At 35.2% G+C, this 21,498-nt stretch overlaps 4 protein-coding genes across 6 annotated transcripts; 2 read left to right on the top strand and 2 right to left on the bottom strand.

Annotated features, from left to right (window-relative positions):
* Positions 1–440: 440 nt before the first annotated feature.
* LOC128184208 (NAD-capped RNA hydrolase NUDT12-like) lies at positions 441–4,224 on the bottom strand. Its single transcript, XM_052853579.1, has 7 exons — positions 4,094–4,224; positions 3,590–3,714; positions 3,363–3,465; positions 2,542–3,182; positions 2,066–2,209; positions 1,543–1,694; positions 441–952 (listed from the first exon to the last, which is right to left on the bottom strand). The coding sequence occupies exons 1-7, from the start codon at positions 4,156–4,158 to the stop codon at positions 788–790; spliced, it is 1,395 nt and encodes a 464-aa protein (XP_052709539.1). The 5' UTR covers positions 4,159–4,224; the 3' UTR covers positions 441–787.
* A 1,239-nt stretch (positions 4,225–5,463) lies between these two features.
* LOC128184020 (15-hydroxyprostaglandin dehydrogenase [NAD(+)]-like) lies at positions 5,464–9,473 on the top strand. Its single transcript, XM_052853302.1, has 7 exons — positions 5,464–5,896; positions 6,666–6,789; positions 7,092–7,198; positions 8,492–8,588; positions 8,737–8,813; positions 9,026–9,171; positions 9,270–9,473. The coding sequence occupies exons 1-7, from the start codon at positions 5,804–5,806 to the stop codon at positions 9,370–9,372; spliced, it is 747 nt and encodes a 248-aa protein (XP_052709262.1). The 5' UTR covers positions 5,464–5,803; the 3' UTR covers positions 9,373–9,473.
* Positions 9,474–9,475: 2 nt separating this feature from the next.
* Positions 9,476–11,405, bottom strand: LOC128184018 (uncharacterized). Of its 3 annotated transcripts, none has more exons than XM_052853300.1 (2): positions 11,298–11,405; positions 9,476–10,562 (listed from the first exon to the last, which is right to left on the bottom strand). In XM_052853300.1, the coding sequence occupies exon 2, from the start codon at positions 10,543–10,545 to the stop codon at positions 9,580–9,582; it is 966 nt and encodes a 321-aa protein (XP_052709260.1). In that variant the 5' UTR covers positions 10,546–10,562; positions 11,298–11,405; the 3' UTR covers positions 9,476–9,579. The 3 variants fall into 3 exon arrangements, with proteins under 3 accessions (XP_052709260.1, XP_052709261.1, XP_052709259.1); XM_052853301.1 differs by lacking the exon at positions 11,298–11,405 and adding an exon at positions 11,072–11,206; XM_052853299.1 differs by lacking the exon at positions 11,298–11,405 and adding an exon at positions 11,068–11,194.
* Positions 11,406–14,931: 3,526 nt separating this feature from the next.
* On the top strand, positions 14,932–19,708 carry LOC128184450 (betaine--homocysteine S-methyltransferase 1-like). Its single transcript, XM_052853906.1, has 7 exons — positions 14,932–15,026; positions 16,162–16,352; positions 16,812–17,006; positions 18,001–18,112; positions 18,301–18,479; positions 18,655–18,736; positions 19,147–19,708. Exons 1-7 carry the CDS (start codon positions 15,014–15,016, stop codon positions 19,440–19,442), a joined length of 1,068 nt encoding a protein of 355 aa, XP_052709866.1. The 5' UTR covers positions 14,932–15,013; the 3' UTR covers positions 19,443–19,708.
* Positions 19,709–21,498: the final 1,790 nt, after the last annotated feature.

Raw genomic sequence — 21,498 nt, 5'->3', positions numbered from 1 at the left:
CCCTATTATAAGATAGAAAGGTAAAGCAGCTTCTTTTTATTTTCGGAGGTATTTATATATATTAACATTCATCTCATAGCATGATCAACTTCTTAGAGGAGCTTTTGTTTTCCAGGAGATATCCAAGATAGTTTTTGTAAGTACATGTAATAGTATAATAATCTTTAAACTCTTAAAGATCACAAAGAGGATCACTTACTCCCGCCCCCCCCCCTTCCCCTAAATTCCACGTGCATAAACAGGACATGTTATTTTCTCTCATAGAAAGATATAAATGAGACAAACAGACCTATAAATGTCTATTTTCAAACATGATAAAAAGCATACTAGTATTCAACTACCTAACTTTGAGGTTTTTTAAAATTAAAATACACAACTATATTTACAGTTAGTATATGTATTTCTTCTTTACTTTCATAAATCCAAGTAAACTCAAGATCATTATTATACTAAACTGATTTATTAATACTGGTTATAACAAACAATTGATTTTATGTGGTATAATTATGCATAATGATATATACCCGTTAATTAAAAAAAGTATACATGTAATTAAAAATGTACAACATCATATATATGTATCAGTAAAAAAATTTCTGTCATGTAAATCATCATATTTTAAGCTTTCTTAAATAGAATGTCACTAAAACAACACATCTACAAATGTAATTAGGTAAAAGTTATCACAGGTGCTCGACGTTCAAAATATTTATTCTCACACAAAAAATTTGTCCTTGTATTATAATAATATTCTGTGTGAAAGTTATAGGCTATATAGTGTTTATTGTTATAGATTAGAGCTGGCAGTGTTTCGGACCCAGGATTTGATGATCTGATGAGCTATGGCCTGCTCTGGAGGTATATACAATCCCTGGGGGTGCTGGTGGGTCAGCATCTGAACTATTTCTGGACGCCTAAACCACTGGGCATCCTCCATCTCATCCTCATCAACCTAAAACAAAAGTCATTTTTATTTTTCATAAAATAACGTCTTCACAAGCTGATGATTTATGGTCCACTCTACTTCTTTCCATAGAATGTAACCATGATTGGTTAGATTTCATAGTTTAATTACTCAATACTGTAAACCAATCTTTATTTGTGACAACTTTGTTTTGTGATATATCAGAGTCACACTGGTTCGCTGCTTCTAGTTTTCACACCCAAAATGTAGATTATCCTAAAACTAATACACCAGAGGCTTTTAGGACTGGTTCGCAGTGAGAAATATTAACGATGATGTTTTTGTGAACCTTGCAAAAATTTCTCGCACGCAAATAAAAGTTGTTTTACAGTATTCAAAAGGTGTCACCAATGCGTGCCATTGATTTTGTCTTTTAATCTGCCAAGCATTTAAGAAGAGAAGAAATAATAAAATAAAATTCTTGGATTAAATAAAGAGATTTAAACAAATGACACACAAGGTATCGTCACTGGTACATGACGGTATTACTAACAAGAACAATCTTCAAAGCAAATTAAAGTTAGGTTTTTAAAATCAGATTTTCTTTGTATAGCAAAATGCTGATAGTTTTATCTGACCTTAATGTCTTCAGTCTTGGCGTAAGCTATAGTCCCCAGCATCAGCGATGCAGGAAATGGCCAGGGTTGGCTGGAGTGGTAGTCCACACGACCTACTTTCACTCCACTCTCCTCCTCCACCTCTCTTCTCACTGTGTCCTCAATTGACTCACCTGACAAGGTAGATTGATACGGTAATACAAAATGTCATAATGTTATATTGTTACAGGTAACAACTTCCCTCATTAACAATAGTTTTACCACATTCTTTATCTCTCACTCTGATACATTTAAATCATAGGCACTCAGTATTAAAAGTTTACCCTATTAATAAATGGCATGACACTATTATGTATTTATAAGAAAATAGTTTTATTAATAAAACAAGCACCGGTGACTTGATTTTACACAAGAATTTAAAAATAAGGCAAGCTATTTTTACCCTCTATCCTCATGTTCACCTCGGTTTTAAAATTAAATTTTCATGTTCAAAGATTTAGTTTGAAAATGAAAGTTATAAAAGATGACTGACAGGTCAGCTAACCTGGTTCCATAAATCCAGCGAGACAGGACCACATTTTGGCAGGAAACTGTTTTTTCCTTCCCAGGAGACATCTCTTCCCATCGGCTGAGATCACTAGCATGATGACGGAGGGGTCAGTTCTAGGGTAGGCTGTGTTGTGGATACCTATATCATGAAAATTATAAACAGATAAAAGTAAAGTCGGATTCAATATACAAAAAATACATGTATTCATATACAGATATTTAATAGAATACAAGAGCCGGTATGTAGCGGTAATAAAGTTAAATTTCATAGAATAGATGAGAAATTCTATGCCTCCCCAAACTTCCACAAACTACCCGCTTACAAAATGTATTATACATGTAAGTGTATCACAATAAGTTTGAAAGATTTTCTTACAGAAACAGCAAATCCAAGTTCAGACTTTCAAATGTAGATGTATTAGAAAGCTTCAGCCCTGTGTAAGGCAATACTTTATTTTATCATTTACACACCTTTATTGGACTTGCACTCCTGATTTCTACACACTCTTTTGTGGCCGCCCTCTGTGATATCGGTCGATGATCCACATGTGGCACAGAACTTGTATCGCTCCAACCAATCCATCATAGACCGGGCCTCCGCAAAGATCCCGGCATCAGAAGGCTCCATCTGGAGACTGCCGGGAAAAGGCACCATGAACGAACCCTCCGGCTGCAGATCCTTAAATTTACTCTCCTCTTTGCCGGATACATCGATAGCAAATAAGGATTGAGAACTTGAGTGGTCTATTCCAAGAAATAAGATAACAGTGTCCGAGGTTAAATGAGATGAAATTTTGTTGTGGTCAAGCCAGCATAGTCTGTATCTCCATTTGGAAGTCTTGTCCTTTATAGGTAAAACAAAAGGTTTAAGTTCTGACAACAGTAAGAACTGGGAGGTTTCATCACTGATCTTTGCCTTTAACCACTCCTTATCTTTCCTCTTCTCAGATGCCCTGTCCAAATGGTTCAGGGAGAAGAAATTCCGAAGTTGCTGATCGGGATTTTCCTCCTTCATGTGGGCTTCTATCAGTTTTGCGGCAAGGTTTTGGTCCCAGAAGAGCGCTATATCTTGTGCTGTTTGTCCTGTTTTGTTGACAATGTTTGTATCACAACTACAACAAATCATGTTTAAGTTTTAAATTTGCAGAACTTGTGCATGTGAAAAAAATAACGATATGTATTGTAAAAATTTTTTGGACAAATGCAAGACACTTTAAAACCATACCATATCTTAAGTTTCATTCTATTTCCAGCATAAAATATGTGAAGAATAGGCAAACAAGCATAGTTACCCTTTTTCCAGCAATGTTTCAATAACACCAGTCTGTCCGTGCCTGGCTGCGAACATTAAAGCAGTCCAACCTTTCTCGTTTCTCTGATCCACATTCACTGTGGCTGAAACAGATCAGTAAATTCAATATTTGGGGAAACTTAAATGGTTCATTTAAATCTAATCTAAAACTAGTTTTTCTTTCATGTTTTTATGAACTATTCAAATAAATATATGTAAATTTCTTACATTTAAGCAAAAATGACAATTCCTCTTTGTTCCCGTTTTCTGCACACTCAAAATATTTATCAACAAATGGTTTCTTTGTGTCCTCTGGTCCAGTTCTGCTGCTCATATTAATAACACTGACTGATCTGATAAAAGAGATTTCACCTTGTTAAAATGGACACGAGTCGGTTTGGGTGCAAGTCAGTTTGGGTACGACTTGACTGTAATTCCTTGTATATTATCCCATACAGATTAATATAATACCGACCCCGTTTGGGCAATTGGCCCCGACCTGATAAAGAGTTAACTAGAGAGGCAAAATCAAAGTTTTTCAACAATGAATGTATTCTAATAAAATGAATCACCAATCATAATCACTACACATGTCAAAACTTAGTAAAACGTATACAATTAAATCCAGGTACACTATAAAATAACAGCTTCTCTGATCAGCTGATTTCGATGCCTTGTTGTATGCAACCCCTTTCATCTTAATCGAGGTAAAATGAAGATAAAACTATTTACCTGAAAATTTTAAAACTTTCCCGTGATTTAAAAAACAAACCAACTATGCATACACGAGGGACCATTTATTTCTGCTGTGCATCCAAAGTCCATTCTTTCAGACTTTGGTTATGAAATAGTCGGATTTCAACGTTGCTCGGTAAAAGAAAACTTTACTGGTAAGAAAGCTCTTTCCGGAAAAATGTTTGCGAAAAAGGAGGTGGGGGGGGGGGGGGGGGGGGGGTTGTCAGGAGGCCATAATTTTGGCTATCGAAGGGTTCCTTACTAAATAAATGTATGTTAATCAAAACAACCGCCCCCCCCTTTTTAAAGGAAGCTGTTGTTTTGTACATACATGTATATCAGAGATGCGTATATATTACTTGGATCAAGTTTGATTTTTGATAATTTATGAAAAAATACCACCGGTTGATCTTGGTCATTTTTTCGCAAAATGTTGCATATGAGGTACCCCTTTTGTACAGATAACTCCTCCTACAGTTTTCAAGATAGAAAGTTGTTGTTTTGTAGATTGTTTGCAAATATCAGAGATGTGCATATTACTTGGATCTAAAAAAAAAAACCCCACCAAAACTACGGTACCAGCTGTTGAACTTCACAATTTTTATCAAAATATTGCATAAAGAGTACCCCATTTCTTCTATGGATAGTTAGTGTTTATCAATATTCAGGGTTGACAGGATTATGGATACTGTTCACATAAAAGAAAACCCGGTTTGCTGTCACATTGACAGTTTTTTTTCATGCTGGGAATGTGAATCAGTAATGTTATTGTCTGAAAATGTTCAATTGAAAACTCAAATAAAGTTGTATAGTCCTAAATCAGACTCAAAACTAGCGCCCCTTCCATAGATGCATTACACACACACAATGCGTGTTTATTTCTCAACTACTCATTTTAAAACAAACTATACTTAAACCTCTGCGCGGATTAAGAAAGGGGTCTATTGGTGGGGGTTAAATAAAAAAGTAAAAATAGTCTCGTCCCCGCGCCCCCCCCCCCCCCCCCAAATACATGTAACTTGTACTAGAATTCAATTCATGTTTTAAATCATGTTTCAAACAGATATTTCGTGTACGATCACGCAGACTTATTCACAAATATATAGATAGTGAACACACCTTAGAATCTTTATAACCAAAAAAGGAAAAATCTATACAGCAAAGAAGGACGATGGAATAATTGATAAAGCAGCTATCGGCATGTCATGCCATTTTTATAATATTGAGATATATATACGGTCTGACATGCATGGTTTTGTTTCTTTGTTTAAAAAGATCTTCCTTCACGACAATGAATTTTAAGTGTAAACATAAACAAACACAAACGTGATTTATTTAAATTTCAACCAGACTGCCGATTTAAGCGTTAAAGTGACGTAACGGTTGAAAGGGAAATTCATTGAATACCTGGATTACAGTGATAATGGGCTAGGCTGCTATGTTGATCATCTACCTGCTGTATTTACATACCTATATATATGAGATCCCCGAAGCAGTAAAAACTGGAAATCTTAATATGAAACTTTAAAAATTGTTAATGAAATGTACAGTAACCCAATGTGTAAAAGAATGTACATATATGAATTGTTGCGAGGAATAAATAGGAAGGACGCACCGATGCACGCATATACTTTATAACCGGATTGAGGTGACACAGTACGATACATGTAAACATATTAAGTAGACACCTCTCAGAAGTGTTCTTCAATGGAGGCTGGTAGCAGGTGCGCGGTGATCACGGGTGGGGCCCAGGGTATAGGGAGGGCCCTGGCGGAGGAACTGCTCAGAAATCAGTACAAGGTATGTAAATACCAGGGGTACCTCACATACATGTATCTATATTGTAAGTATGCGTACTAGATTCTATTCGGTTTCGAATTTCAACTCTCTCTCTCTCTCTCTCTCTCTCTCATCAGAAGCAATTAATATTAGATATATTAATTTAGAATTGTTTCCGTACGAAGTATGTAAGACATGTCGGTATACATGCTATTAAAATTCCATCATCTATCTTAACGCTAAATACATCCATTTTACACCTTGATATGCATTTCATTTTGCATTTCCTTTGGTGCATCTCGAAAGCATGCCCACGATTTATCGGTGTATTCTGTTTTAGAACCATCGAGACTTGTTGACTTAGCAATGTACAGCTTGTTTTCTCGGTCATATTTCTTCACAGGTAATGGGTTTCGGAAGTGTATATACTCATCAACTGATCAGCAAGTCCATGAGTACATGTATATTAACTATACTGATAACTTTCTACGGCATGTCAGATGAATATACAAGTACATGTATCACGATCATAGTTAACGTCGGATGCCAAACGTGCATTATAATGCGCACGCCCACACGCATATGATTATGCAAATGCACAGTATCTTTTATCATTTTCGATGTACGTTGATATCACGCCAGGGAACAAGACAAATTCTTGCATGGGAATGAATTTAAATTTTCTGAAGAGTGGTAGTTCTTATGCTATTACACATATATATTTATAAATCATTTTCACAGAAATATTTTATAAATCTATAATATTTTTTTTTCTAAAAATCTTTTAAAGGTTTGCATTTTGGATATGAACAAAGATGCCGGAGAGAAGGCCCAAACTGAACTGAACAAAGCTTTCGGTGATGGATCCATATTCTTTTTCGCTTGCGACGTAACTAAGAATTCCGATTTAGAGAGTGAGTAAATGAGAAGTTTAGACTGTATATATCATATGTACCAGTTTATCGCCTTGTGGTTATATATTAAAAAAGAAATGATTTTCCCCCTCCACAAATTGTAAAAGAATCGTTGTTTTTTGGCCAATAACACCCTTGTTTTTAAGAGAGTGTTTAATATTTGGTTTAATTTTTAAGAAATAAAACTGAATTATGTTTTTTTAACCCCCGAGAACATATCCATTCGAAAAATAATGATTACAATTCATATAGCCTACTAGTATTACGATGGTCGTTTTGACTTTTACCCTTATTTCTTACAGGTGCCGTAGAGCTGTGTATAGAATCTTTAGGCCGCATAGATGTTTTTGTGAACAATGCAGGGATTGTGAATGAATATAATCCCTCCCTAACCGTCAGTGTGAACTTGGTAAGTATATAAGCGCGGAAGTCTTCATATTTTTAAGTGTCGGCCCGTGCTGTGATAACAAGGAGGTTTTCCGAATTATTCAAACATGACAAGTCATTTCCCGCTTGTTGAAAAAGAAAATAAATTGGTCCCATGCAGTAAGGGTATACCTAGTCTAGTGGAAGAAATATGGGACAATAGTACCATGTACGTACGTGTACATGTACAGTCATCAACATATTTACAAAAGTCATTTATTGTAGAATATAGATTTATCGTGCCTTTATTCAACCTCGACCCCCCCCCCAAAAAAAAAAATGAAAAATTAAAACTGAGAGGTCCGTGGGCCATGTCGCTTTCCAGCACAAAGATTTTCAACTCAATCCTCCCCCGTTCCCCCTTCTGTTAAAAATAAGTTCTCGTATTCATCAAGAAGTATATATATCAAACTTCTGATCAGTGCTTTGTTAAAATTACGTATTGCAAAGCCAAAATTGTGTCATATAAGGAAGAGTTTTGATATCACTGGCTTTTTGGTTCTCTTAGCCGTTCACTGAGACAAACTTGAACCTCCTTCAACCAAAGATTCTTTGTGTCATGTTTGTTTAAATTAGTTTAGTGACGTGGTTTTTGACAATTACTAGTCATAATATATAAATAGTGCCTGTTTGGGAGGGTAACAGTTGAAAATGACACCCCGAGAAAACCATTGTCAACCGACGCGAAGCGGAGGTTGACAATGGTTTTCGGGGGGTGTCGATTTCAACTGTTATCCTCCCAAACAGGCACTATTTATTTTGTTATACCGAATGTCATAATTTTCAAGAAAAATTTACTGCTTTTATATAGGAATAACGTGAATTCTACAGCGAACCGTAGGCGCATAATTTTCGCGCATGTAACAATTTTTAATGTTACCCGTTGCTAAGTGTGTTGCTAACGCTGAGGGCAATAACGGATGATGAACTGCGTCTTAACCAATCAGATTTCAGTATTTAACATGAAAGTATAACAATGTAAAATGTTTATAGATGGACAAAGATCTGAACGGAGGATAACAGGTTTTTAGAACAACTCACTCGGTTCTGTTATATCGGTTCAGTTGGGCTAAAATTGTTCATACACGTTTACAGTATGTTCTGTTTATCTATGAAGAGGGAGGACATCTAAAATCGCTTAATTTTTTTTTAATTGTCCTCTTTAAGTTTCCATTAATGATAACTGAGTTCCAAAACCCCGAGTTTCATATTCAGTGTATGAATATCATTTTTACAAGCACCTTGTGTATTTTTACATTTTTACATTTTCCTTTAGACAGCTGTCATTCAAGCCTGTGGTATCGTGACTGAGCACATGCGCAAAGATAAAGGCGGAAGTGGTGGCACCATCATCAACGTCAGCTCGATTGCAGGTGTGTCCAATTTTTCAATTCTTTATAAGATACAATTATATCGATTAAGCATTCATTTTTTAGAGACTATATAACAATATAGAAAATTAATTCATTGAAGATATTAATGTGGGCTATTTTGTTTGTTTGTTGTTGTTTTTTTGCACAGGGCTAGTGTCATTACCATTTATACCTATCTACTGTGCCACAAAAAGTGGTGTTCTATCCTACACAAAGGCAGTAGCAGTAAGATTTCTTTTCGTCTTTTGACTTTTTCAAAAGAAAAAAAAAGGATCATTTATTTCAACTTCTGATGGTGCACATGCATAGCCCATTAAATTAACATGAAAGGAGAAGCATTTTCCTGTCTTATATAAAACGAAGAAAAATACGTTTCGTATCGATGATGAAACTCAAACTGGTTTAAACTGATGCACGATTTTTTTTTATTTTTAAAGAAACAAGCTGAAATAGCGGCCCAAGGCATCACCCTTAGTTGTATATGTCCCGGTTTTACTGACACGGCTTTTGTTCAGAATTTAGAGGACAAGATGCCAGATTTCTCAACAGCCCATAAAGCAATAGAACACACTGGGTTGCTGAAGTATGTTCATGGATGTACCAGTCATTTTGTGTTATTTCCTTATTTCTTCAAGTTTGACTTAAGACGTAAAACGAATAATTTTCTCTTTTTGATTTTAGAGTTAAAGCTGTGACGGACGGGATTCTGAAACTGATTAAAGACCAGAAAAATGGCAGCATCTTAAAAGTGTCTGCAAATGGAGCTGACTATGTGCCAGAGTGATCAACTTTTTCCTTGCTTACTTGTGTACATACATGTTGTCTTCACTATCTGTTTTATATTTATCACAGTAATAAAATGAAATATATAAGCATGAAATTTAACATTTAGTGCTCGTGGTTTTTTATTGTCTAAAATAAATATATACACGTCTATATTCAAGTAAAGATTTACATGTTCGCATTTTGAAGTGTAAGATGTAAAATCTCATTAGGTTTTCGATTTCTCCAATTTGCATTTAGAGTAGCATTCGTCACAAATCAGTTCACATCTTTTCATGTCCTCCACCTTTTCTAGGGATGGAGTGTCCTCGCAGAATGGCTTGAATTTATTCCTGACATTAATCCACAGGCTGTTAATCTGGTCACTATACCACTCACCCGTCACACACCACGTGACTATGTGTTCACAATTGTTATTGTTCAAATTGTACTCGGAAGATTTTGATTTGTTCAGTTCATCCCGTGCCCTTTGAATTATTTTCTCGGGCGAATAGGGATAAGTTTGGTATTTTACAACGAACAATTGTGTTTCCCTCACGTGGACATTTTCAAACTTTTCCTCCATCAAGCGGCCTTTGGGGCTGCTTTGTCCAATGGTAGCAACAAATTTCAGTAACCCGTAAATGACGTCACCGGCATTGCCACTTTTGTGGATGACCGTAATATCTGCGTGGTCGTCATCAATTTTTGTGACGTACACGACGACAGCGTGATGCTGGTACCCAGACCGCTGGTAGACCAGATGGTCCCCTGGGTGGATGTCATCGACCTTGTTAACGAGCACCTGTCGAATACATTTCCCCAAACAAACTTTTTGGGCTTCGGTCTTTTCTATGAACTCGATGGGATACAATTCAGCTACGTAGTCTTCGCAGAATTCTTGAACCTCGCTTTTGGCCGACTTTTGGTAGTTTGTAGATTTAATGGCATCTTTTCTTTGTTTTGTTTTATGATTATTTAAGTATTTCGACGTCCTTTTAATGCACGGTTCGATAATCTCCATTTCTCTTTCAAATATTGATGGTCTGAATTCGTCTAATTCCAATTTGTCAATAAAGATAATTCTTGCTTTTGTCAGACGACGTTCATTTTCCTGAATCCCTGTCTCCAACCCCATTTTAATGTCATCAAGTTCAGAGGGATCGATGAATTCCAGGGAGAAATCCCCCATCATGTTTTATTTGTCTACATCTGTAAAATTAAAACTTCAATCAAAACGAAAGTTAATCCTTGCCTTGTGAAATACTTAATCTACCACACGTTTGTAACTAATCTGTGACCCGGTTAATCTGGGTCCATGCATGGGGTTTTATGATTTTAACATTATGCTTATCCCCAGTGCGCAGATCTATAAAGAGAAGGGAGAGGGGTTCGAACTCATAGAAAATGCAATTTGTTAAATTCACATGGTAATTTTCCAAATGGCCCCCTCCTTCCTCCCCGGCAAACAAAATCGTCCTTCGGACTTCGCAAACTTCTATATGGAAAACAATTCAGGATCCGCGCTTGCCCCTACCTCCACACGAAGTAATAATGTAAAAGTAATTCTAATGGTATACATGTGTTTACTATATACGAGTATATATATCAGCGATAAACATTTGTAACATCTATATCCACAGTTTGGTAGAGCCCTAACACGGAAAAAACACGAAACACAAAACACGAAAGCCAAAAATAAAAGAAAAACACGTACCGACCTTCATTCACTGTTAAGCCTCTAGAAATAAATGATCACATTTTACATTCCCTTTATTTCCCGTCTTTTTGCATAATTACCCCAGGTTTGTTGACGGAAGTACAAAGTCATGTTTGAACAAGACTTGTTGATAAAAATATTAATATCATAAAGAACGATAACTTCTCCTTTCCTGCTTACCGTATTTCTAATTGAATAATTTGACTGTAACATTACAATAAACTTACCTTTTTATTTATTGTTGCTGCAACACGGATGTACTTGCAAAAAAAAGCAGCATGTCTCAACAGTCGCACTTCTCCCTGCCTGTCTGGAAACCCCATCGATTGAAATACTATTTTTAAAGATTGGAAACCCATGTTTATTTTAAGCATAGAAAAATATAGTGTAGACTAGAGCAACTTTTATAAGGTGTCAGAATGTTGTAAGTTTGATGATACAGGGACGTAGCAACGTTTTTGAAAGTGGGGGGGGGGGGCAGACTCATCCAAAAACTCTTGACAAGCAAGGGGGAGGTGGTGTATTGTACCTATCATACTTCAATTTTAATTTTGTTCTGTTCTCTTCAGTTTTTAGCTCATCTAAACCTAAGGCTCAAGTGAGCCTTTCTAATTGTCCTGTTGCCCGTCCTTCCATCCGTTCGTCCGTCTGTCCGTCAACCTTTCACATATTTGACTTAATCTCGAGAACCACTTGGCCAAATTTAAACAAACTTAGTATAGAACATTCTTATCTGAAAGAAATTATAAATTATGAAAACAAAGGTCGTAACCCTTTTTAAAAGGGAGATAATTATTATGAAACTGTGAAAATAGGTTTAATGTCTTCAAAAATCTTCTTCTCAAGAACCACTGCACCAGAAATGCCAATACATGCCATATATATAACTTGTATTTATAGTGAAGATTATAAATTGTTGAAATTGTGACCACGGACGATTAATACTGAGGTCCCAAGAGCGGCTTAAAGTTCAACGTAGAGTATATAGGGAAATGTTTAAAATCTTCTCTTCTCAAGAACTACAATTTATGATAAACTGTATTACTATGCAAACATCCTCAAATAGTGTAAATTTTGTATTAACATCCTCATAGGGCACAGTGACCTTCTTTCACTTTTGATCATTATGTATAGTTCATCTTACAATTTTGTTATCTTTTATACGTTGATATTGGCCAGTTGATGCATTTTAGATCTTAACATACTGAGTAATTATCTTAGATATCGTAGATATGATGTCCAAAAATTAGGCTTCTTTTTATATGTTGTTTAATATATTGTCAAATCTTGGAATATAAGAGAGTTTTAAAGACTTTGAAAAAGTTTCATGTTTAAACCGTTCGAAATAGAATGGTGCAAGAACTATTGTTCAGGTGAGCAATGTTGTCCATGGGCCTCTTGTTTACATGCTTCCCAAAAAAGTGGGGGGGGGGGGGGGGGGGCTCCATAATATGAAAATGTAAGAAATAAGAAAATCCGACTGAATATTAATTTTGCACTTATGAGGCTGTTCAATGGCGATACACTGCATAGTTGTGCTGCGATTTAGCTTGGGCACTGGAAGTTATTGTAAATATATTGTGTGTGCATGGGTCTTTTTTTATTCATGTGTATTCAATATATTTACAATAAATTCCAGTGCCCGTGTGTTTTGTGACGAATTTACATATTAAGCTAATTTCGTTGGGGTTTGTTGGTAGTTTCCATGTTGAGGCAGGTGAATTTTTGAAGAAAAGTTTTTCCTGAAGAAAAGTCAGGATCATTAGACATGCGTCTCTCTTTCTTTTTGTTTCGTACGACAATTCAACTGCTATTCTAACATTTTTTCCAACGAAGCTCCCGTCGCCTAGCCAATTATGTAGGTAATATATGAAATTGTAAACACAGTTGTAGAACTCATATAAAATAATGTCAGGAATAAATACTAAGTGCTATTTGATTGTTTGATATATCTTATGAATTTATGCCATACACAAAACGAGACGCACAGTGATCTGCATTCATACATGTACTAATCAATATTTTATATAAAATGTCGTATACAAAATAAGGAAAAGTTAAAGTAGTTCATCATCGATGAAATTAATGAAATTAACTTGATTATCGATGTAAATAAGAGCAACACACTAGTATACATGTATATTACATTTCATCAGTAAAATATCTCTCTCTCTCTCTCTCTCTCTCTCTCTCTCCCCTAGTTTCTACACTCAGTATTTAGGTTGTGTGACCGTGCATGAATTGTCCTTCCTATACCTGATTAAAATTATAATACGTTTACTTAGATACATTCGTTACGAATACTTTACCAACATTGCATGAATAATATTTTCATTAGAAGTATTACTTTGTATAAAATGAGAAATAAGGTTAAGAAACACAATCCCGACTATTGCGGGCATGTAGCTTTACTCTTAAAACACCCGTTTATTTAAAGAATTGAATTTTCTAATCATAATTTATCTTCTTTTTTTTTGACATATGTAATTCAGGATCAATCGATTAATTAAAGCTGAATTGAATTTTAATAACAGTGACTTTTCCTTAAAATTCAGGCCATAATATTTAGAATATTGCTAAATATAAGATGTACATATTTTGTTTAGAGTAAATTATTTATAACTCTTCAATGTGACAATGTCTTTTGATTAACTATATTACTATTTTAGAAATTGATTTCAGAAATGCGAAATTAAACATATAGTTTGGATTGTAATTCACGAACAAATGCCCCCTTTCGAAACAATAAATCTTCAGGATGCATGACTTATAAATTTTTAACACCCGGTAAAAGGAATTCTTTCTCTTAGATAGTGATAATTATCTACTTTTCATTTGTAAAATATGGTGGCACATAAACCAATTTTAAAAAAAAGTTATCTTTCTTTGAAAAACAAACTTATTCATAATATAATTATCTATGTACTTCGTGCAGTTTTAATTGAACGACTTTTTAAAATAATTAAAGTCTTTTATTGACAAGGACCACTGCTTGCTTGTACACTATAGGGGTCAAGGCTAATTTCCACTGACTATTTAGTGATGAGGGCATGCGCGTCCCTGCTATTGAACTGGGCAGGTTGCTATCACGGTGACAGTGAATGAACTTCTATTCTTTTCGAGTGTTTGATAAGAAAGGGAACATACATGTATATCTAGAAATATGATTTTATCAATGCATAAATGAAAACTCGTCGGTTTATGAAATTCACAATTCATGCTAAAAAAAAAAACCAACAACAAACAAACAAACACAAAAAACCACCCCCGGATTGGGGGGGGGGGGGGGGGGGGGAGAAATATAGGAAAAAGCCGATTATTAGACTTTTTTTTAGCAAAATCATAAATACCTATGAAATTGACAAATTCAAACCTAAAAGGAAACACAGAAAAGTTTAAACTTTTCACCCATCATATCAAGGTAATTAAAGATGATTATTGCATTTTTTTCTCCTGTATTATCAGTCATCTTTGTTGACCATTCCAACGAAATATGTAAATTAAGCGTCCGACATTTGATACTTTCTGTATAAACTTTAATATAATCTTTAAATATCTAGTATATAATAATAGTTGCTCCAGTAGTCAATTTCATCAGAAACACAAACATTTTAGATAGATTTTCTCAGTGACATAGTAGACCTCGGTTAAATTGTTTTATCATACTACAAAAACGCCAAACAGTAAGTGTGTGTCAATCCTGACCCAAAATTTGCGCGGATTAAGAAGGGAGGAGGTATCGAGAGGAGGGTGTCCGACCCCCCCCCCCCCCCCCCATCTCGGCGCAAAATATTCAGATTAGTAAGGGTATCTATTGTGTATGCCCCTGAAAAAAAATCTTAATTCGAGCATGGAAAGGTAGGAGATAAGAGCTTAATCTACACACAGCTATAATCTGGGTCAGTCTTCAAGAAGAGTGCAAAGATTTGTATGAGACCTTAACATGAACAGGAAAGGTGAGGGAACGATTTTGATGTGTTTTTGTCTAGTATACGCATTACAGTTTATAATGTTAACTCATAATGTTCTTAATCGAACTATGCGTGTAACTTAAAAACACACTTTCAATGCATTGCGAGACTGGTTTTGCTTAATATAACTTTAATATTTCACGAGCAGCTAAATTGTCCTATTAACATACTTTTCAAAGTAGTCTAAATCCGCGCATGCTTGAACATATGAATTATGTATTTATTTTCTTTTAAAATTTTGAGGTTCGAACAGATCATAAAGCAATATAAAATACAAAGTCTATAAGACCTGGTACAAATTTAATAGTACACCACTTTAATATATCCATGATGTACATGTACTTTTAATATTAAGAAATTATCAACTGCTAACATGACATGCAGAATCTAAGTTAAGTAAGCTTGAGTATCGAGTTAATTACCTTTGTCATTCCACCTGGCCGCACACATACAAGACAGAAATCATTATTAATTTTGCTCCATGCATATATGTATGCAAATCTGAGTAGGGAACATATTAGGATTATATATGCTTATTGATGATGTACTTTTTATTCCATCGATTGCCATTGAGGTTCACAGAACTATTTGGCGTTATCGAAATTGAAAGGTTAGACAAGGATAGCATTTAATCTTAATATGCCTAACATTGTTTTTAAGAATATTTTTTATACCTGTCCAAAATGCACATGATAAGTGAAAACATAAACAACAAAATAAAGGAGTTGGGGGTGGGGGTTTGGGACTGGGATTGGGGTTCTACCTTCGTATAGTAAAATTATAAGTTTATTTTGAAAAGACCGAATAAATTATGATTTCAAAATTTATATAGTAATGTTACTTTACACAGACTGGTAAATTATGGTTTTATAATTCATATTAAGGTTATTTGAAATAGGCGTTGGCACCCCAAGCAGGCCATTCCCTCGTCTAGGATTAATTCCTGATAAACTTTACGTATTAATAACGTTCTTACGTAACGAACGTCGACACGAAGTGTGTTAAATCATATTAACTATCTGTAATACAGTACAATCTGCCTTTGACAGTTATCCTACATATGAACTTGCAATTAAATTTGAAATCAAAAGAAATTCATTATGGTGCATTCAATATTCAGGGTTTTTTGAACGTTTAAATTCCGGAGATGCAATCTTGGTGGCGGAGGGATACATGTGGGAGTTTGACAGGCGTGGGTATCTCCAACGAGGAAGTAATGCACCGGAAGTAGTTTTAGAACATCCGGATCTAGTCAAAGCCATGCATCGTGAGTTTGTTCACGCGGGGAGTGACGTTGTATTGGCTTTCACCGTAAGTCTTTTGTGCATGCGCAATATTTAGCCTTGTTATACAATTTTTAAAAGCTTTCATATCTGGAAAATAAATTCAAGCATAAAATTTATAAATGATTACGGAATGGTACGTTAACAAATGCAGATGTCATGGGATTAACTAACTCATACCGTCTATAAGAAATTACCTTTTAATTGCGTCGCAGGTGTGGAAAGCAAAATGAACGAATGTCATTATGCCTGATTATCTTCAGTTGAATCATCTATATCCTTCCTAAGTATTGTAGACAATATGATTAATGTATGTGATAAATATGCAACATGCTTGTTTATGCCAAAATATAACTCAAAAAGTAACGATTCTTGAAAGTTTTTTGATACAAAAGTATACAGGCAAGTTGAAATACGTTGAATACAAAACTTATAAATCCAGTGGATTCGATGAAATGAAATAAAAATTCTTATTAAATACCAAAAGTACTGCGCTCATCGGGAAAAACTGAAATCCATCAACAAAGAGGACAAAGTGGAGAAGTTAAACCGCCAGGCTCTGCAGATCGCCAAAGAAGTAGCAGAGGAAACCGGAGCCTTGCTGGCTGGAGGGATTTGCCATACCCGGGTGTACGACCCACAGGATCCTGTTGCAGTGGAAAAATGCCACAATATGTTTAAGGTTTGCATGAAATAGACCAACAGTTCAAGAAATAGTGACATATAAATAAAACTCTTCTGTAAACACTGAATGCTTCTGACTTTTGTTAATGTAAACAAGAGTTCTTGGAGAATATTTTGATTTACGAAATCTTAAAAAGGGGTGATAACCTTGAGCTAACTTGCTGCCATTTTGCCCATAAATTTTAATTACGGCTGTTGTGAATTAAACTAGTTTTTAATACACCTACCCCTTTGCTTCGCTCCCTCTTTATTTGGATTGTGAATGATAAATGTTCATTAAAACGAAAGTTAAAATGCGCCTATACCAGATAGATAGTAGAGTCCGACGATGGTCAATGTTGGAAGTTCAGAATTTTATTAGAACCATTTTAACAAGACCTTGGACTTTCAGTTGGACGTAGCTATCTATTTTGCGTCAAAACAAGTTAAAAATGACGCGTTTTTAAACGAAATATGCACCGATTGCGTAGTGTTAGCTCAAAAGCCAGACAAATCTTGTTGATTTCAAAGAGCCATGGCTGAGTGGCCAGCAAATAAATAGACAGGCCTACGTCACAGTGCTGTTTGACGCAACTACCCAAAGTCCAAGCTCTTGTTAAAATGGTTCTTACGTCACATCTACTGAAAAACATCTACTAACAACGGACAATAGGCAGTTGCGGGGTCTTTGCTCTCAACACATTTGAAAGGACATAGAAGTCACATTATAAATAGATAAACTTGTATGTCTTACTTGAAGAATTTAATTATAAAGGTTTTAAAGTTACAACCAAATACAAGTTTGCAGACAGAAACACGGAAAAATAGACATGGCAGCTAGATAAAGAATCCATAATTTTCCCTAACTACGATTGCAGGGGGTAAAATGTTGAACTACAAAATTTTGCAATTTAAAAAAATCCACTTGATTGGGCAAAGACATTTATTTATTCAACAACATGCGTACCACTTAGTCCATTCCTCGTACATGCACCTGTTGATTCTGTTTCTAGGAAATGATCGAGTGGGCCGTCGATGCAGGGGTTGACTATATCACTGGGGAGACTTTTGACATCCTTGACGAGGCGTTGCTGGCGTTAGAGTGTATTCAAAAGTACGGGAAAGGTAAGAGAAGTCGATCTTAATCACCTGTCGGATTTTGTCGAATACGTTTCCCTTTGACTTCAGGATGTCATGAATAAAGAAGCGTTACACGGAAATTTTGCTACTCTGTAACTGATTTCATTGTACATTTAAAATGAAAAAAAACCCCCAACTTTTATCAACCTTTTTAAGTTGTCTTCGAACAATAGGTGTACCAGCTGTCATTACTTTTGCACCGTATTGTCCTGATGAGACGATAGATGGCGTTCCGATACCGGAAGCTTGTCGACGTCTAGAGGAAGCAGGTGCAGCAGTGGTTGGGATCAACTGCGCAAGAGGTCCTCGGACCATGATTCCACTGCTTCGGGAAATCCGGAAATCTTGCAGGGCAGCGATATAAACTTTGTCATTGAATCTCAAACAACATAGACATTAAACCGGGTCTTCTTTGTGAAATACATGTAGCATACTAACTGATCAATTGTAGTACACTTTTCACAATTAAAAACCGCCATAATAAAGCTTACGGTAGAGCATTACAAATTAAGAAATCTTTATTGTAGGGCCCAATTGCTGCTCTTCCGGTGCCATTTAGGTGTAAAGATGATTGCAAAACTTTTTATTCCCTAAAAGACGAAGAAACAGGTAAGTTTACAAAGGTGATTAGAATGTCCTTGACAGTTTTTTAATATTAGGAAGTTAATGTTTTAGTAAGAGCTTTATTGGCGCGTGGCTGGCAGTTATTATTTATGATAATTGTGTCATTTAACCGCATACATGTACAACTTGTATTTGTGATTTGAATCATCATAAGATATCAAGCTTTTCTGATAAGAACCAATTAGATAAAATACTTGGTCGCCATAAATATGAATATTAAAACGACAGTTAAATTTGTTTCGTCCGTGGATATGTGAACAAACATTTTCATTTTTAATTTATGGTTCTGCAAGTGAAACGTAGCAGTATTGGCATTGTCTCAAAAGTTACCTCACTAAAAGAATAAAACTTATTTATTTAACATACAGAACGTACATATACATGTGATTTTCCAGGTGATTTTCTATATCCAAGAAACTTGGAAAGCAACAGATGCAATGCCAAGGACATCATCGAATTCGCGAAACAGACCAAGGAAATAGGGGTCCAATATGTGGGGCTGTGCTGTGGAAACACTGCCGGTTATATGAGGGATCTGGCGGAGACCTTGGGGAGGAAGCCCCCGGCTAGCCGCTATTCTATGGACATGTCAAGGTCCTCTATACAAGGAAATGAGGCCGATGCAGTTAATCCACTGGCCAGGAAAACGCGTCTGTTTATGTTTGGTGGAAGTGACTACAGGGCGAAGTAGACGTCAAGGCGCACACGGCACAGTGCAATGCGATGTGGCTATACCAGCACAACATTTTTAATACCAAAGTTTCAGACATATATAAACCATTGCATGACATGCCGATACATCAAACAGACTGTGTGAATGGGATTAGTGTCATAAGATTAATTTTTATTATCAATATAATCCGTCTATGGCATGTGTGGATTGTTTCATACCTTATTATACCTTATTATATGAATAAAGGATTTTTTCGAAGGAAAATAAATTCGTATCAATTTTAATTTTCAATTTTGTTGACTCCACGCTAATGTAATTTGGTTTTAAAATGGAGTATGTGTATAAAAGACTATGCGGTATGGTACATGTAGTTGTCTTTTATAAATCAACTGAAAGTCGACGTAGTTGGAAACAGTTATTCAAAACACAATTGAAATAGAACTATTTTAACAAGACCTTGGACTTTCAGTAGGATGTAACGATCTATTTCCTGCGTCAAAACGAGTTAAAATGACGCTGGTTTCAAGCGAAATATACACCGATTGCGTAGTCTTTGCTCACTTGTTGATTTTAAAGAGCCATGGCTGAGTGGCCTACAATCAGATACACAGGCCTACGTCACATTACCGTTTGACTCAACTACCCAAAGTCCAAGCTATTGTTAAAATTGTTCTAAGCCATGGAATTAATCCGAAAGTTTCTGTGACATAAATGGCCATTGTCCTTAAAAGACCGAACAAATCTAAACTCCTCTGAACAGGATATGCCATTTTTGGGTCAAACTTCAACCTCACCTGCAGTGTAATACCTGTATAAAAAAATCCTTAGATGAATCACATGAAATATTTAATCTTTTTCTTGAATAACGCATCGGAATGTCAACATACATGCATACATTTTAAAACATACATTTTAAAACATTCAATTCTTTTATAACACATCAAATTTATGTGAAAATTTAAGAAACGAGAAAGATCGACTTTATAAAAGAAGCTTTCATTTTAAAACATCCCATGATGCGTCCCAATAATTTGATGTACTCTTACGAATAAAAGAATCGATATCAAATTTGGCCGTCTTGATTAAAAAACCCTTTCAAACTCTGTTTCCAGATCAATGTATTTTTGTGGTATAATATCAAAATCGAATTCGAACTTTAAAACCAATGAAAGGCAATGAAAGGTAATGAATTCGTCCCAGGAAGGTTAAGATACTTCGGAACAGAAAAGAGGTTAATATCAATCAATGTAATGATTTATCATTTATCCTACATATACTCAAAGTTCACTTAAAAGTACAAATGATCCGAATAAATTCCTCTTCATGACAAATAAACACGGATTCGTACGCTCATTAATATCCAGTCAAATGTACTGTGGACACCATTACGAAGTCAGACATATTCAGTGATTCAGACTGTCAGATGAATTATCAATGAATGTTGTAAAACGCTTCATTATTTCACAAAAAATCGAGAGATTTGTACTTTTACAGACGGCAAGTTTTAGAAAACCAGACAAATGCATGTTAGTGCAGTAGTCGCAGAGACTCATATCAAATGTCACTGTGCTACACTTTTCGATAAATTCGAGACAAAGTCTATTTTCAAATTGGGTAAATCCTATATTGCTTTTAATAATTGTATTTCTAATTATAAATACAACATCCTTTTGTCTTTTTCTCCTATGTATGAGTTAAAGAAAAACTTATTAAAACTCAAGTTTTATATTTCTGATTTAGATTTATTCAAATTTCGATAGAAATATATAACAGTAACGGTAAAGTGCATTTTTGTCATGTTCTATGATCAACGAACATTGTATAACAAGAATAAATTAAAATAGGATACTTATTTCCTTTTGTTTATTCTTTTTAGAAAGAAAATTTGTACACATTTCAGTTAGATGTTTTAGGCTTTTAAGATGTTTTTTGTAGCGACCTCTAATAATACAGCGTCCACTGATGACCCAAAAAGTGCAGTAATGGTCAGAATCCTGACCATTTGTGATATAATTTTATCAATAACAAACTAGCAATATAGCCGTCCATTAATGATACAATTTCAAAAAAACAT

This window comes from Crassostrea angulata, chromosome 5, assembly GCF_025612915.1.
Source record: "Crassostrea angulata isolate pt1a10 chromosome 5, ASM2561291v2, whole genome shotgun sequence".
NCBI classification, from domain to species: Eukaryota; Metazoa; Mollusca; class Bivalvia; order Ostreida; family Ostreidae; genus Magallana; species Magallana angulata.
Note: the sequence above shows the minus strand (reverse complement) of the source record. Positions and strands in the feature narration are given on the sequence as shown.

Bases quoted from the DNA above. Each gene is read 5' to 3' on its own strand.
- LOC128184208 (XM_052853579.1), bottom strand. From the start codon at position 4,158: ATGGTCCCTCGTGTATGCATAGTTGGTTTGTTTTTTAAATCACGGGAA. The intron at 3,183-3,362 runs GTAACTATGCTT...GATTTGTTGTAG, and splicing joins GAAACATTGCTGGAAAAAGG to TTGTGATACAAACATTGTCA. The intron at 1,695-2,065 runs GTTAGCTGACCT...CTACCTTGTCAG, and splicing joins CGCTGGATTTATGGAACCAG to GTGAGTCAATTGAGGACACA.
- LOC128184020 (XM_052853302.1), top strand. From the start codon at position 5,804: ATGGAGGCTGGTAGCAGGTGCGCGGTGATCACGGGTGGGGCCCAGGGT. The intron at 7,199-8,491 runs GTAAGTATATAA...ATTTTCCTTTAG, and splicing joins TAACCGTCAGTGTGAACTTG to ACAGCTGTCATTCAAGCCTG. The intron at 8,589-8,736 runs GTGTGTCCAATT...TTTTTTGCACAG, and splicing joins CAACGTCAGCTCGATTGCAG to GGCTAGTGTCATTACCATTT.
- LOC128184018 (XM_052853300.1), bottom strand. From the start codon at position 10,545: ATGATGGGGGATTTCTCCCTGGAATTCATCGATCCCTCTGAACTTGAT.
- LOC128184450 (XM_052853906.1), top strand. The intron at 16,353-16,811 runs GTAAGTCTTTTG...AAATACCAAAAG, and splicing joins ACGTTGTATTGGCTTTCACC to TACTGCGCTCATCGGGAAAA. The intron at 18,480-18,654 runs GCAGCGATATAA...TCTTTATTGTAG, and splicing joins AAATCCGGAAATCTTGCAGG to GGCCCAATTGCTGCTCTTCC.